The sequence below is a fragment of the Alosa pseudoharengus genome, unplaced genomic scaffold (assembly GCF_046254945.1).
Source record: "Alosa pseudoharengus isolate Yale_2024_CS ecotype anadromous, Long Island Sound unplaced genomic scaffold, YU_APseudo_1.1 YU_APseudo_1.1_scf_3, whole genome shotgun sequence".
NCBI classification, from domain to species: Eukaryota; Metazoa; Chordata; class Actinopteri; order Clupeiformes; family Clupeidae; genus Alosa; species Alosa pseudoharengus.
In genome coordinates, this window is record NW_027468718.1 from 19,199,165 (window position 1) to 19,214,115 (window position 14,951).

Consider the following 14,951-nt stretch of genomic DNA (forward strand, 5'->3'; position numbering starts at 1 on the left):
TTTATTTGTTCAGGCAAGCATTAAGAAAAATCCTATTTACAATGACAGCATGTACCACAGAGACTGTATGCCATTTCCAACATATTCAGCCATTAAACAATTATGTCATTATTCAACATATTTAATTTGATCATTACTCAGGCCCTGATAAATGCACTCAATGTGTCTAACACATTTAAATGGTTTCTAACTTTTGCAAACATGTTTCCTCAATAAACATATATCTAGTCTATCTAAGTAGCCTAGTCTATCTGCATAAGCAGTTCAACATGTGTGTATCTCGCTGGACTCTTTCAGAATGCATTGTAATGTGATAAAGTTTGCACAGAATAAAATAAATTTTGTTCTTGAAACCATGCAAAGTTACAAACCATGCAAAGACTTTTCTAAAATAATTTCTAAAATAATAATAATTAAACAAAACGATTATAAATGCACAGCGAGCAGCAAAAACTCTCAAAAAATAAAAATAAACATAATCACAAATGGATATTTCTTGTACAAAATGTTTCTTGTAAAAAAATACAAAAAGTATACATGTTGAAAATATCTCAAAATGTAATTAATTGCATGCCCCTGCATGATTGGATTACATTTTAAGATAGTGTGCTTGTGATTACTTAACCTAAACAGAGATGTTGTTAAAACGGAATTTAAGGCAGAATTTTTTAAACTTAAATGTTGACTCTCCACAGCTGAGACATTTTATGAGAACAGACAGCAATCATAGTGCTTGATCAAACCTGATCACAGCTTAACTTTGTGAAATAGGCCTAGTGGACATTATGCTGATGCAGCCAATTGATGCACATTTAAACACATATGGTGGCCTGCTTTTTTGGAGCTGTACTAATGCAAAATAATAATGTTTACAAAATTAACATTCCCGTTTGTCATATATATTTCCTGTTTACCTGAGGCAAACTTGATCATATTCTCAACATTCAGAATAGGAAATTACAAACTGACTCTGTAAAACAAAGTTTCCAAATCTGAGTGTTCATTTTGAGCCATGCGCAATGCGACATTCAAAACCATTTGCGCACGCTATTCTATCAGTGTCCTCGGCCTACATTTAGTTAGTTGTTTGCTTCATATTAATGATCAGTAATAAAACACTGATTTAACCAGTCATTCACATTCTATCTTACAGCGTAATGTTCTAATCAGTGAGCCTAATTAGTCTAATTGACTGCTGTAGGCCAGATTTGCGTAAAGCACACACCATCTCTTAAGCATCTGTCAAATGTTGCTGCCGTGACATCAACATACTCAACAAACCCATGTATACATTGTTGATTGGCGAAATAATAACTTATAATGTTAATATGAAACGGCATGGTTCGTAATCAATTAAATAAAAAAAATAAAAAAAAGAGCACACAATTTAGTGCTTATTAATTCTGTGCTTTCGCTACACACACTGCAAGCAGAATAGGGGAGAGGCTTGTGGGGCGTAGGCTATTTCTCCACCATGGCCGCCTCTTCCACATCAAGGCTGTGGCCATCTTAACTCAATCTCCATGAACTGAGCTACAGTGGAAATACATGCGAGGGCTTTCACATAATATAACTTACAGCGCTGCAAGAGAACACCTAAAACGTACACTATTACGTCAGAAGTTTTGGGGACGCATTGACATTTTGATGACTGTCTGGGTCAAATCTAATTGCAACAAAAAATAACCTTGTTTCAACAACAGTATCTCAGTCTCCCGAGAGGCCAAGCTTTCACAAAAACACCGAGGCCGAGACGTGCATTTCTTACAGCATATAGCCCATCTTTACCTCAGACTTCGCCCTACATTCTGATAGACGCTAGCAAGCCTACTCATATGTGTGCATGTGCATGGAGGAAGTACATACAGAGGGAATCACGTGACCACCAAGGCCTAACCATTTGCCATGAGGTCACGCACTGAGAACCCATACCGCATGGGCAAAAACTGCCGTCGAACATGAATCTGACATATCAGCAATCAGTAGGTTAGAGACATTGATTCACGGCCAAGACAAAAATGCCCTGTCCAATAATTTAACACGATGTACGTTCGTTGTTCCAGCACTGCAGTGGCTCATAAACATAGGACTACAATCGCAAACATGGATAGCCAAACAATATCGATGTAGCCTACAGAAAAAAACTCCACATTTCATGTTTTTAATTAGCTTGACATTTTACGTAGTATTTCACTGACTGTTCGCCAAAAGCGTAAAAATATAGTCTACTACACCTATAATATACAATATACATATCAGAATTATCAACGACATTCTATTGCTTATACTCAGTCCCCATTTAATTCACAACGTTCATAAGAGGTAAAATTACCACCAACAATGTAAACTGCAACGTAAAAGGCCACATCATGTTTGGAGAGGTCTGCACTGGTCTAAGTAACTCTAGCGTAGGCTAGGCTACTGTTTGTTGTAATGGCAACTACACGTGAGGTATAACGTCAAGCTTGTTTACGTTGTGCATAAGAGACGATTAAGCTACCCTATGAATCCTTAATGTAAAATGATTCTACATGTCATCACACTGCCAGTGTCTTGGGACAACGAGACAGCGACTAATTCCACACAGGCCTACAGAAAAGTATTTGCAATAGGCCACAGCGAAATACAAGCAAGAAGGCTGCAAGATGGTAAAGGAAAACATAAATTAAGCAATAACATTACCTTAGTTTTTTGGGAACAGAGTAGTCTACCTCAATCACCTTCCCATGTAATTCAACTTTTCCTGAGGGGGGAATGGAACAGACAGTATCATTAATCATACGTAACCTAATGTAACATTTCTCACAGGACGACTGATAGGAATTTATAGAACGGCAATGTTCACATTGTAGCAGCTACATTTCCTCTAAAGCTACATACAAGTGCATTGGTACAGTCTATGGGTATGCTATACCATATGAGGTAAACGTGAACTTGACTAAATTACTGTTGGAACAAATGACGGCATAGGCCTTTAGTTTAACCATTCAACACAGAGCAAGGCTTCAAGGTGTGTAACGTGTGATATTCATTGGCGAGAAGTTTTGAAATCATATTTTGGAAATTCGGCGCCAAATGCTTCAGCTCATAGTTAAAAGCTCACGATGAGGAATGGGCAGCCATGCTTTCCACTCCCACAAACCACACAGCAATGAGGATACTTTTTTTTTTTTTTTTTTAAAGAATGGAACATCAAAGAGGACCGATTTGTACCCACGAGAATGTGCCTTTCTCTCCTATGCATGCATCTCCTCATCATGTTTATGAAGCTCTGGTGGTGCGAAATACGTCCAGAGCAAAGTGAGGTGTTTTCCATTTTCGATACCATTATGTATGAGTGGCCTGGCGCAGCTTAGAATTGGGATCTCACCTCGTCCCCCCAGCTACCTGTTTATTAGCACTTTGCTCCGGACCCCCATCACCTACCTTCAAGACACCTCGTAAAAACATACCTAGACATCGTAGGAACATGGATATGACACATTCTTTCCAGTTAATACGGTCGGTTCTTTTCAATAAAATCAAGATAAAAAATAACTGAAAAATAATTATGCCTACCCGAACATCAGACCATCCCATACATTCCTATAGCTGATTGGTAAGAAGCCCCATTCAACACAGAATGTTTCTAAAATAAAGGTGAAGAGTGTAACTGCTGGGTACTGTTTCGTTTATCACAAAAACGCGTTGCATAGTCCTGCTTTATGACTTGAAATTTCCACATATTTACGTCCATGGTATCTGTGAGAACTCGAGCGCTGATGTAGCCTAACGGCGCACAGTCCCGAGCGGAATACTGGTAAGGTAATCACAATTACTTTGCTTTTCTTTTCCAATTATGCTCAGAGGGCTACAAACGTGAAGACCCGATAAAACACATGACGGATTTGTTATCCTTGGAATTGAAAATGCACTTACCAGATAGAGTTTCAATTGCTTTAATGGCCCAGTTTTGATCGGGGAAGTCCACAAAGGCATAGCCGGATTTGAGCAGGACCTGATCGGCCACTGGAAGCTTCCTCTCACCAAAGAGCTGCTTCAAGTCCTCGACGGTGACCGAAGGACTCAAATTCCCGACATATAGTTTGTTCATGATCTAATAAAATCCTGGTAGAGAAGTTACGGTGGAAGTAATGAATTCGATAAAATATGAAACAATAAGAAAATAAAAAATAAAATAGAAAATTCTGCTGAAAAGCAGCAATCACCCCCCAGATCCAGTCGACCCCCAGCTACAACTCGGTTCCTGGTCAAACTCTTTTTACTGGGATTGAAAAAAGTGTCGTTACGACGCTACTCTGAAGCCAACAAGCGCCGCCTCTAAATAAAATCGCTCTTATACATCAGAAAATTAGTTTGAATGTGTTTACGGAATACAGCATCATATTATTTATGTAGGGCCACGCGTAGCCTATTTGTGACCAGACACCCGAGTATGAAATTGAGCTCTGTAGGCCTACGCTATGGAAGTTCATTCAAATCATGCCATTGAGGAGTGTCTCAACCAGTGGTTGAACAAGGTAAGAACTGAACTGTAGGATCCCCACGGTACATGTGGACTTAGGTTATGATACATCTCGATGGGATAGGCTATAGCCTAGGTTACAACGTAGGTTTCTGAAGTACGTAAACGCAAGGAAGGCCTATTCACTATCAGGCTCTTCATGTAATGTGATGACAGCTCATATATACGGTCCACATATCTAAAACATAGTTTAGAATGATTGAGACGCCGCATATCGCTTAAGTCCCCAGGTTTTCAGGGCCATTGAAAAAAACTACAACCTTATTTGGAATCACACCCCCGTAGTCTCTTCAATCGATGTAGGCTATGACATATTGAAGGGCGAATGGATAATGTCCATCCAAGGTCCGAGCGCAGGGTATCTGTAGGCTACAAGCCGAATGCAGTGGGGAACTCGGGGAATCTCCTTAGAGAAGGGCACGCCCACACAGCCATAGGCCCTATATGGAAAAGGCGCATCTATAGCCTACATGGAAGGATTTCTACTGTTTTAGGGCCATCTTGTGGAATGTTTAAAAGACGTGTAAATAAATAATAAAAACATAATATAAAACTTTATGTCCACGGCTTTGCAAACAGTAACGACCTACCTAACATTTACCTGATTTTTGAAAACAGAATTTAACTTTTGATTGAATTTATTGTCAATCAGCATAAGGATAATGCATGTTGATGCAGCCTAACAAAACCCTATATCTACGTACAGGTAATAACATACTTGATGTTATACAAGAAACATAAGCCGTTAGAATTCGTTGTAATTTTATTTGAATAAAGTTACACTAGGCCTATACTATACTTGTGCATTCAATTAGAACAGTCATTACTAAAATACTTACATCGCTGTTCTTGCTGCCTATTATAGGCCTACACAAATGTCAGCATTGCCTTTTCTACTTCATTAAGCATACTTCTTAAACCAGTTGATTGTAAATAGTACTATACTGGACAAGTCAAACAATATTCAGCTACCTTTTCCTCGGATTCCTGTTCTGCTTATCAGGAAGACTTATGAGCAGTTCCCTGATTTCCTAAAATATTCAGAGCAATAGCAATGTCAAGTTAACCTAGAGAAATTACAAAAGGTAGCCCATCACCGTACCGTTTCCATGAGATTATTGACGGAATTAATACAGCACCGCCTACTGGCCACAAATATATATATTTCTCGAGTTCCTTCCCTACATCCAATGAGCACCAAATTCTGCATATAATCAGTTTACTCTCAGAAAGCATGCATGCATGACCTTCATTTTAGTTAATGTGTACCACCATGTACTGCAAGTATCAAATGTGTTAATTGTGGGGAAGACGAAAAAAAAGAAATTCAGCTTCATGTTATTAATCTGTATGCATACTTGTCAATGGTTACACTTGAATAATGAAGTTTCCATGTAATCACACTGTATGAGAAATTTGATCTTTCTACACCCTGAAACCAGACACAAAAGGACAATAAACTTGGGTAAAACGTGTAAAGACGCAGTTTATTTTGTGAATACAGGCTACATGAAATATATACACATTACAAACGGGAGAGCTGTAGGTTGTGTGCTCTCTACACCTTCACAGAAGCCTTACATTACAAAGGGAAACCAGTTCCATGAGACATCGAGTGCAAAAAATCAGCAATTCACTTCTGATGTCACGACTGGAACTACATGCGCATACTCGGATACATAAAACGATAGCATAAAGTTAAAGAATGAAACCTAACACCAAAAGTCACAGACCACCACTGATCCTTTCTGGGTAAAGTAACGATCACCACATTATCCTTTCTTTCAGTAATGACCTGTGGTGGACAAAAGGGGGGGGGGTAAAGAATATTAGTCATACTTAAGCCAACTAAAAGGTGCTAATTTGTGATGGAAGCATATTGAGATAAAGCACTTAAGTGGTTAATAGTTTCGTTATACTTACGGGGAGAGTAAGAACGCGAGCGAGAGCGGGATCTGTAAGCCCCTCGGCCGTAATAAGGAGATGGGGACTTCCGTCTACTTTAAATTAAAAGGGGAAAAGAAGAACCACAGGATTTAAGCATTGATATAACATACAATTCTATATCTTTGATAAATTATTTTCCAGAGCAATATGGACTGGGATGTTCACACCATGAGATGAGACAAAACATAAGCAAATCAATATTCTCATGCTTTCATCTTACCTATAAGATCTGTAGTATTCTCTATCGTCGTAACGATCATATCCTCGTTCTCGTTCGTACCCACGTTCGTACCCACGATCGCCACGGTCATACTCGCGTGAAGATCGCGAAGAACGAGAAGACGACGACATGCTGGGGGCACCACTGCAGGATGGAACAGGGGGTTAATTCAATGCTTTTTCCATGTAAGTCCAGCTATGCATTTATCAAGACATTACAGTACAGATTGACAAAATAGTTAATAGAAATAACACTATCCCCATTTACATTAATAAGTTTAATCTGATTAGAAACGGAATAATGGCTCAATCGGAACATAAATGCCTCATGTAAACACCTCAACCAATCGTATTTGGCCCGATGCGACTAAATTTCCAATCGGATCGAGAGAGGTGGTGCACTCCATTCTGATTATCTGATGAATTGAAAAATTCACCCATGTAAACAAGAACTCTGAGTATATTTCTTCTTTCTGCGCAGGTGTCCCAAACATAATGCACAGTAGCGTAAACACATGGTGGCAATAGGACTTGGAGCTTCTAGATAATTAAATGCTTGTTCCATGTAAATGCAGTTTAAACAGCAATCGGTTTATTTAGTGTTCATGTAAACAGTTTGGTTGAAATCTTTGATTAGATTCATTTTAATCTGATTGAGGAAAAAAATGTGTCCATGTCAATGCGACTAGGGTAACATTATGAACAATCAAAACTCACTATGTGGGCCTTCCCATGTAGATCCCAGGGGTGGGGGTGTGAGGTCTTTTTGTGATGGAGTAGTCAACCCTGATCCTGCGACCATCTAACTCCATTCCATTGGCACGCTCCTTTGCCTGAATAATAACAAGTTAATATTTAGAAAAATAGCACAGGAAGTCAAGGAACTTCTTTGATTTAAAAGAAAAAGCTCTTACTATATGCTGTATCTATTATTAATAAATACATTTTCAATTCAGTAACTAGCTGCAAGTTCACTCCCACCCCAACAACATTTCACAAGATTGTGATTGACTGATGATTAGCGCATTAGTCCCTACACCACATGTTTGATCACAGAAAGCAGTCACACCAAAGCAAACAAACAAGCCCAAGTTCTATAAATCCACAGTAAAGTCTCATTACCAAAGCGATTACCTCTCTGGAATCCTCATTGTTCTCAAAGTAGACGAAGGCGAATCCCCTGGAGCGGCGCGACTGCTGGTCGTAGACGATGCTGACATCAGCCAGCGGGCCGTACTTGGAGAACACCTCCCGCAGGTCCCTCTCCGTGGTGTACAGACTCAGACCGAACACGCCAAGGCAGTTGTTTGGGTCAGGGTTGGCCTGAGAGACCGCAGCGTGGGAGACAAAGATGAATGTGAATGAACTGAGCTCTTCATCATCAGAGAAAGTCACAAGCTTTTCATAGTGCAACAATTATCCATACAATAACACTAATGCTGTGGACATTCCCTGTACTTCCTGTACTAGTGAAGGAATACTTGTGTGTATTTCTGTTTTCTCTTCCATGGAGAGAAAAACCATTCCAGCCCATTATCAGGGCTTATTTTCAGAGCAACACTGAGCTACATGTGCATTTGCATTTTCTCTTCAATGGAATTCAACCCATTATCAGGGAATCTTTTCAGTCATACTTCTAACACTGTGCTACAGGTGGATGAGCCATGAGGTGCATTGGTGAACGGGGTGTGTGTGGAGGTCTTACCCGGAGGTGCATTGGTGAATGGGGGTTTTGGGGATCCCTTACCCGGTTCCCGATGTGGCGCCGGCGGTTGGACATGGGCGAGCGGCTGTGACTGCGGCGTCGGCCATACTCGCGGCTCCCCGAGCGTGAGCGGCGGCGGCGAGAGCGAGAGCCAGAACGAGACCTGCTGTAGTACCGGCGGGAGCTCCGGTGAGAACGAGACCTAAGACAAGGCAGAAAAGAGGGATGAACATACTATGACAACCGCAAACTGATGATCTGATACAATCAAAATTCACAACATTCTAACTCACCGAGCTTTCACTTACATTCGAAATTTCTACAAATGTTAAAATTGGCATTTAATGCCACAGCACCATTCCCCATTCGGGTTTTCCCCATTCTCATCTTATAGTAATATCAGGAATTAGGGTTGTTAATAAATAATCGATGATCGATTATTTGTCATTAAGAAATTAGTCGACTGAATTCGAAACTAAATAAAATTAATAAGGTCTCGCACATTTTTAAAACAGCACAAATCTCGGGTGGTGGAAAATCAAGGCAACAAGATTCCTGAGGCTTGCTAAATTGACATAACGGCGCTATGTGTACTCGCGACCTCAGTCCATCTGAGCGGGTATTTTCAGCTGCCAAAATGACAGTAACCCAATTGTGATTGCGTACACGCCTCACCCCCAAAACATGTAGATATGTTCATTTTTCTAAATAAGAACAAATAGACTAACCAACCTGTAACTTTAGGAAATCACAGTGGTTTCATGGTCATGTTTTTTATTTTGTTAGCCTACAGGGGCCTGTACTACGAAGGGAGCTTAACCTACCCAGATGTAACCCAGGGTTACTTTGTTAAACCGGGGTTGACAAAACCTGGTTATCTTAAGTGGTGTTAATCGGTACTACGACGCTAATTATGAAGTTGATTTGTTGAGCCGGGGTTAACCTTGAAGTTTGTGCGCGTTCACATAAAAGGGGCGGGTTGCAGCGCAAGTCACCACATTAATGATGACGCGAGCACCTTTTTTTACGGATGAGGAATGCACAATTATTATGACAAGTTATGAGGAATTAAAACCCTATGACAAAAATCAAATATGTCGGCAGTGAACAAAGCAAGGCAAGGCTGTTGGCAATGTCTTGCAGATCGGGTAGCCTAAATGCCTAAAAGTAAAGTTTTATTTCCACATGTTCTTCAAATATGTGTTACGGAGGATTAATAGCTTGCAGAATGTCTGAAATGAGTTGAAATAATTAAATTGCCTATTTTGAGTTAGTTAGAAATGCCTACAGATGCAACACAATTCAGAAGTGGGCATATAGATTACAGTAATAGGATAATTGAATGTTTAAGTAGCCCCCATTGACTGATTTAGTGTATGCCTAATCCTGTGAACATTTCAGATGCAACACCATTGCCAAATGTACATGGCAGCAGGTGAAAATGAAACACAAAAACATTATTCAGAATAGTAGGTTTATATAGTTATAACTTGCATTAATATTTCTTAATTATGAAAACATGTAGGCCTAGTATGCTTATAGCCCTCACTTGGCCTCTGTTTTACAGTTAACAAGAAAATGGCGTCTTTGAACACTACTGTAAGGCACCAGAGTGTTTTACAGTAGCAGAAGAGTTGGTCATCGCAAATAATAGTGGAAGGCCGATTATGGAAGGGGTTGAGGGAGGCATTTGGTCGGATTCTGGTGCTGTGGAAATGTGTAGCCTTTATGTGCAGGGTACAGTATTCAATTCAACAAGTTTGTTAAAATGGTGATTTTAATTTATTAGGCCTACTGTAGGCTATGTCCGATTTATTTTAGGCTATTCTTGCTCGGAAGTTCAGCATACCGTAGGCTAGGCTAGGCCCGATTTATTTTCGGACATACAGTATTCTTGCTCAGATGTTCAGCATCACCGATTAGATGGAAAACATGAATGTCCACGTAGGGGCATTGCTATGACGGGTGTATATATATATATAGTCTATACTGTATATGGCGGTCTCTAAAACCCCTCGCCCTGCGAAGAGAACACCTCGCGATTTGCACCTTGGCGAAGATACGCCACACGTGATCAAGTTACTCTCGAAGTTACCCAGATAAGCCAGTAACCCCGCTTCGTAGTACAGGCCCTTGGTGTCCAGCCCATTTTTTCAAGGTAGTGTCTTGTTGCATAGCCAACCACTTGCCAATAAGTAGATTTCTGTGGACTATCCAACACAGTTCTGTCCAGCCTATTTGAAAGTAGCCTGCAACAGGCTATGTTCCATTGCGCAGCCTAAAGCCACGCAAGCTACAATTGCCAATAAATAAATTGCTGTGACTATCAAATACAGTTTAAAAAGTTAAATGTATATGGGCACGCCATGTTTTCATTATTGTTATTAATTTTTCTTTGTTTTCCTACAAGTGTCCTACCCATTTCTTTTTTAAGCCTATAAGCAACATGTTGCGTTGTGCAGCATTAAGCCACGTGAAATCCTGTAAATGTTCAACCCTATCAGGAATTAATAGGGCTGTAAAGATATGCAATTCAAAACCGAAATCGCGACACTCATATCCACGAACCTGTGTCGCGGTGTGAAAAGGCAGAACCGCGACACACCCTTTCTAGTGTTTCACGCAGTGCTTTGCAGCTTACGTGACCGCATAAGCAAAACACATCTCCCGCTTTACTTACCGGTAGCCTACGTTGTCCAAAAGGAAAAAAAGGAAAATCATAATCTCATACCTCTCACTGCTTTCATTTTAGACCATGTGATCAACTTTACCACACAGTATAGAAGTAAACCCTCTCCTTGCCCCGCTCCCGCTCAATGGACACAGCTCAAATAAAACATTCACAATCGTGAAGGCAAGGACGCATAGAAGACGACTAGATAAATTACTATTAAATCCGCTTAGCATCATTAGCATGCTGCACATATTTGTTTAAAACTCTTGTATTGAAGTTGACTGATCATCTCAATACCAATGTTTCCCAAAAGGGCCTGTCCCAAGGAGAACAAGTATTACCTTGAAACTTAAACTCACATGGGGAAACTGAACAGTCCAATCAGTAGACTATGATTGTTTACAATATTTCCAAGCTTCAACCAGACAGCTGAATAAAAGAGGTAGAGTTGTAATAAAAATAGTAGACCTAGGCTATAGGCTAATCTGCATAAAGTGTGCCGTCATACATATCAGACATTCAGTATTCTCTCTCTTAATATCAGGATATAAAATAATACAGATATATTATACATTATATTGTAATCCTCTGGTGTTCTAAGGTAGGCTATTGAAATGTTATTTAATAAAATGTTACATTTTAACTACCCCCTCACAAAATAGTGAGGTTGGTGTATCGTTACAGCTCTAGGAATGACCGCATTCTCGCTCTTAATGTACTTCAACTAACTACAACAAGTTAGCAATGACTATTCTACTCATCACAGCTACAGCATGCAACACATTTAAAATCACCACGAGCAATTCTAATCTGCCCAACAGCAACAAAAACACATCATGGAATTATCCAAAACGTAAGAGTGAACCAACACTGACCTACAGAACCACCATAACAACAGAGTGAACCAACAATGGCTAAATCAGCCTCTGGATTTTGTCAGTAATCAAATTGAAGCTTAGTCAATCTGGGCTGGTGTATAAAAATGACTGTACCCACGCACTAGACACCTCATAGCTGAAGCAGTGCAAGTACAGGCTAGCTAATGGTAAAAACATAACCAAGGTAGGTCCCTATTGAAATCTGGAAGCACAAACTTAATTTCCTTCATGAAGAATCCATTAGCCTTAACCTACCATCATAAATCCAACTAAGTGGTTCAGTGAACACTTTCGAGACAACAGAACAATTCTTAACGTTCATTTCCATTTGAGTTGCGTTAACTCACCTGGACCTCGACCTGGAGCGAGAGCGGGATTTAGAGCGGGAGTGGCGGGAGTCCTCCTTGGAGTGGGCAGGGGAGTGTGCTGGCGAGCGGCTGGCAGACTTGCCAGAGCGCCTGGGGCTAACACTCCTAGACGCTGAGCGGGACTCCTGGATTAACCACACCGACATGAAATTAGCCACAGGAACACATGCACAACCCATGATGGGTAAATCAGCTTTATCATGGTTTTTTGCAACTATTTAGTCAAGTTATATCCGTTGGCATTTGCTGAGTGTGTGTTCTCAAAATAGAATTTAAAAACATTGTTACACTTAACAGGTGTTCCATGAGACTAACACTAGTCAAATAGATGTGTTGTGTGCAGAATTAAAAGCCACGGTGTAATTAATGCTAACGTTTTAATTTTATTTATCAATTTTATGGGACTATAGTTACCCTTAGCATTTGTGTGTAAAACATTTTGCATGCACGCATTGGATAAACATACTAATAATTACTTAGCACTGTGATCATATCCCAGATTACTTCTGATCTTAACTTCATTACTTCAAATACATCTTTTCTTCTTTCTTCAAATTTCTGACTTCAATCCTCTTCCCCAATTTCTCACACTGCCCATAGTCTACACAGGAGCTTCTTTCCACCTCATAACAAGCATGCATTCTGAAAATTCAGCTTCACACACTCGAGCTTCAAATTATTCTGATTAAAAACTTCATATTTGACTTCTTCCACATTTGTCTTCTTCCAACTTTAACCTTAACAAAAAGAAAAGGATAAAGAATGTTTTTACTACAGACATTATTGCAACCATAAGACCCCAAATAAACTACAGACATTCAGCCAATAATGCAAATGCACTGCATTTAACAGAGTTGTTAAGCATTGCTGACGCCTTAGTGAACTAGTATTCCTTAAGCCCATGTATCAGATGTTTTGCTGTTGTCCTATTGCTTCCGTGCATGTAGAGTTGGCCACTGGGGAGCAATGTGAGGTTAAACAAATTGCAACATAAAACGCGATGTACACAAAAATCAGAAGGAAAAATGTCACACCACAATTGATTTACTGACATGTGTGCGCGACAGTCTGGCCTGTGTTAGCTTTAACGTTACCAGCCCAGCTTACTTAGCCTATCTGAATAGCCAACTGGAAGGATATAATGTAACGTAGCCTAGATAACGATTAGCAGGACAGAAAAAATCCAGTACGAAACGATAGAATGACATCATTTTCTCCCACTTTTAATGTTAACATTAGACTCTTCTTGCACGGGGATACTGCTTATCCAGGACGTTGGGAATTATTCAACTGGCGGTAACGTTAAGCGTCGTCGACTAGGGAGTTTTGTCGTTACGTTCATACAAACTAATATTAACAAACAAATGGCCAAAATATCGAAATTTCGTTTTTCTTGCCTCCAAAGTGACATTCGACGTTGTAATACAAATGTGAGTGTATACGACCTAGCAAATCGATGCGAGGCCGACGGGGATGATAGCACGCGAAACGAAGTAACGTTAGCTTCCTTTGGCTAGTCATGGCTAGCCAACAATAGGAGAGCCACATTTCGCGACAAGCGTAAGCATATTGCTCTGCGACGAACATTTACTTTGTTTGCAATTACTCGGACAAAAACCAATACAATCCGACGCAGTAAATCTCAGGTAACCAACACAACCCATCATTATATTCCAAACGGCAATATTTCAGCTTCATTTCGACACATAACTCTACGGCCTGTGAACAGTCGTTGATCACAGATTATGTTAACATTACAACCACGCTAATGTTAGCCATTTTAACTAGCTGCTAGCATAAATCGTTAGCTTCTCCGTCGCGAATGAATAACGTCAACTGTGTTTTTGAGATAGATGTAAGATCGGGGGGGAAATACATTAACTGCGTTATATTACTTTTAAATCAGTTTTTTAAGCACACGTACCCGACCGACGAATTCCTTTTCGTTGTCACTCATTTTGGCAGTTGCTCTTTCGTAAGTCTTCTCAAGTAGTCTAGCCTCAAGTTGCGCCAAGGTCGCGTGTGCTGCAATCTAGCTTGGGCTTTTCTACTAGGGAGAGCTCGCTCGATCTCTGTGATTCTATTGGTCAGTGAGTATAATGGAGCCAGGCGACTCCTACAGGACCACTTATGAATAGACGGAAAGTTACTAGACCTACTACTGTACAACAGTACTACGCTCATTTTTACAGTCGTGCAAAAATGTATGATTTATATATAAAAAATAACTAAACACTGACGTTTTCAACCTTATAATAAGCAGAACTATGTAGTATACTTTCAATACCACCACTATTGTATTGAAATAACCAAGGTCCACCAAGATTTTCTAATCATAGCTCGATGGGGACACCTGCTGGTCAAACTTGTCACACCATAAGATAGGCAGATTTGCCATTTTTACATTAAAAGTTCATTGTTAAAAGTTCCTGTACAGGTGTAGAATTTACAACTATAAGCACAAATCGCCTACAATACCTGGCAATAACCCTGAATAGCTTTTCAACATTTTCAGTATCGATGGTTAGCCTACTATGGGTACCTCGGCCCAAAGCCTTCAGTAGGACTAGAGGTCAACAGCGGGTAGCAACACATGGGAAAATACAATGCTTTTCCCCCAAACACTAAAATCTTT

At 40.0% G+C, this 14,951-nt stretch overlaps 2 protein-coding genes across 9 annotated transcripts in view; both read right to left on the reverse strand.

The window, feature by feature from the left end:
* Positions 1-4,489, reverse strand: part of igf2bp2a (insulin-like growth factor 2 mRNA binding protein 2a) — a 57,584-nt gene extending 53,095 nt beyond the window's left edge. The window contains exons 1-2 of the mRNA XM_076263446.1: positions 3,919-4,489; positions 2,683-2,743 (exon numbers count right to left, since the gene is read on the reverse strand). Of these exons, the coding sequence (XP_076119561.1) occupies positions 2,683-2,743; positions 3,919-4,093 (236 nt within the window). The 5' untranslated portion in view covers positions 4,094-4,489. The remainder of the gene's footprint in view (positions 1-2,682; positions 2,744-3,918) is intronic.
* Positions 4,490-5,991: 1,502 nt separating this feature from the next.
* On the reverse strand, positions 5,992-14,346 carry tra2b (transformer 2 beta homolog). 8 transcript variants are annotated; one of them, XM_076263455.1, is made up of 8 exons: positions 14,241-14,346; positions 12,296-12,441; positions 8,439-8,598; positions 7,826-8,014; positions 7,409-7,524; positions 6,693-6,836; positions 6,449-6,525; positions 5,992-6,320 (listed from the first exon to the last, which is right to left on the reverse strand). In XM_076263455.1, exons 1-8 carry the CDS (start codon positions 14,271-14,273, stop codon positions 6,310-6,312), a joined length of 876 nt encoding a protein of 291 aa, XP_076119570.1. In that variant the 5' UTR covers positions 14,274-14,346; the 3' UTR covers positions 5,992-6,309. The 8 variants fall into 8 exon arrangements, with proteins under 8 accessions (XP_076119570.1, XP_076119567.1, XP_076119566.1 ...); XM_076263452.1 differs by having other exon boundaries at positions 8,397-8,598; XM_076263451.1 differs by having other exon boundaries at positions 7,814-8,014; positions 8,397-8,598.
* Between the last annotated feature and the right edge of the window lie 605 nt (positions 14,347-14,951).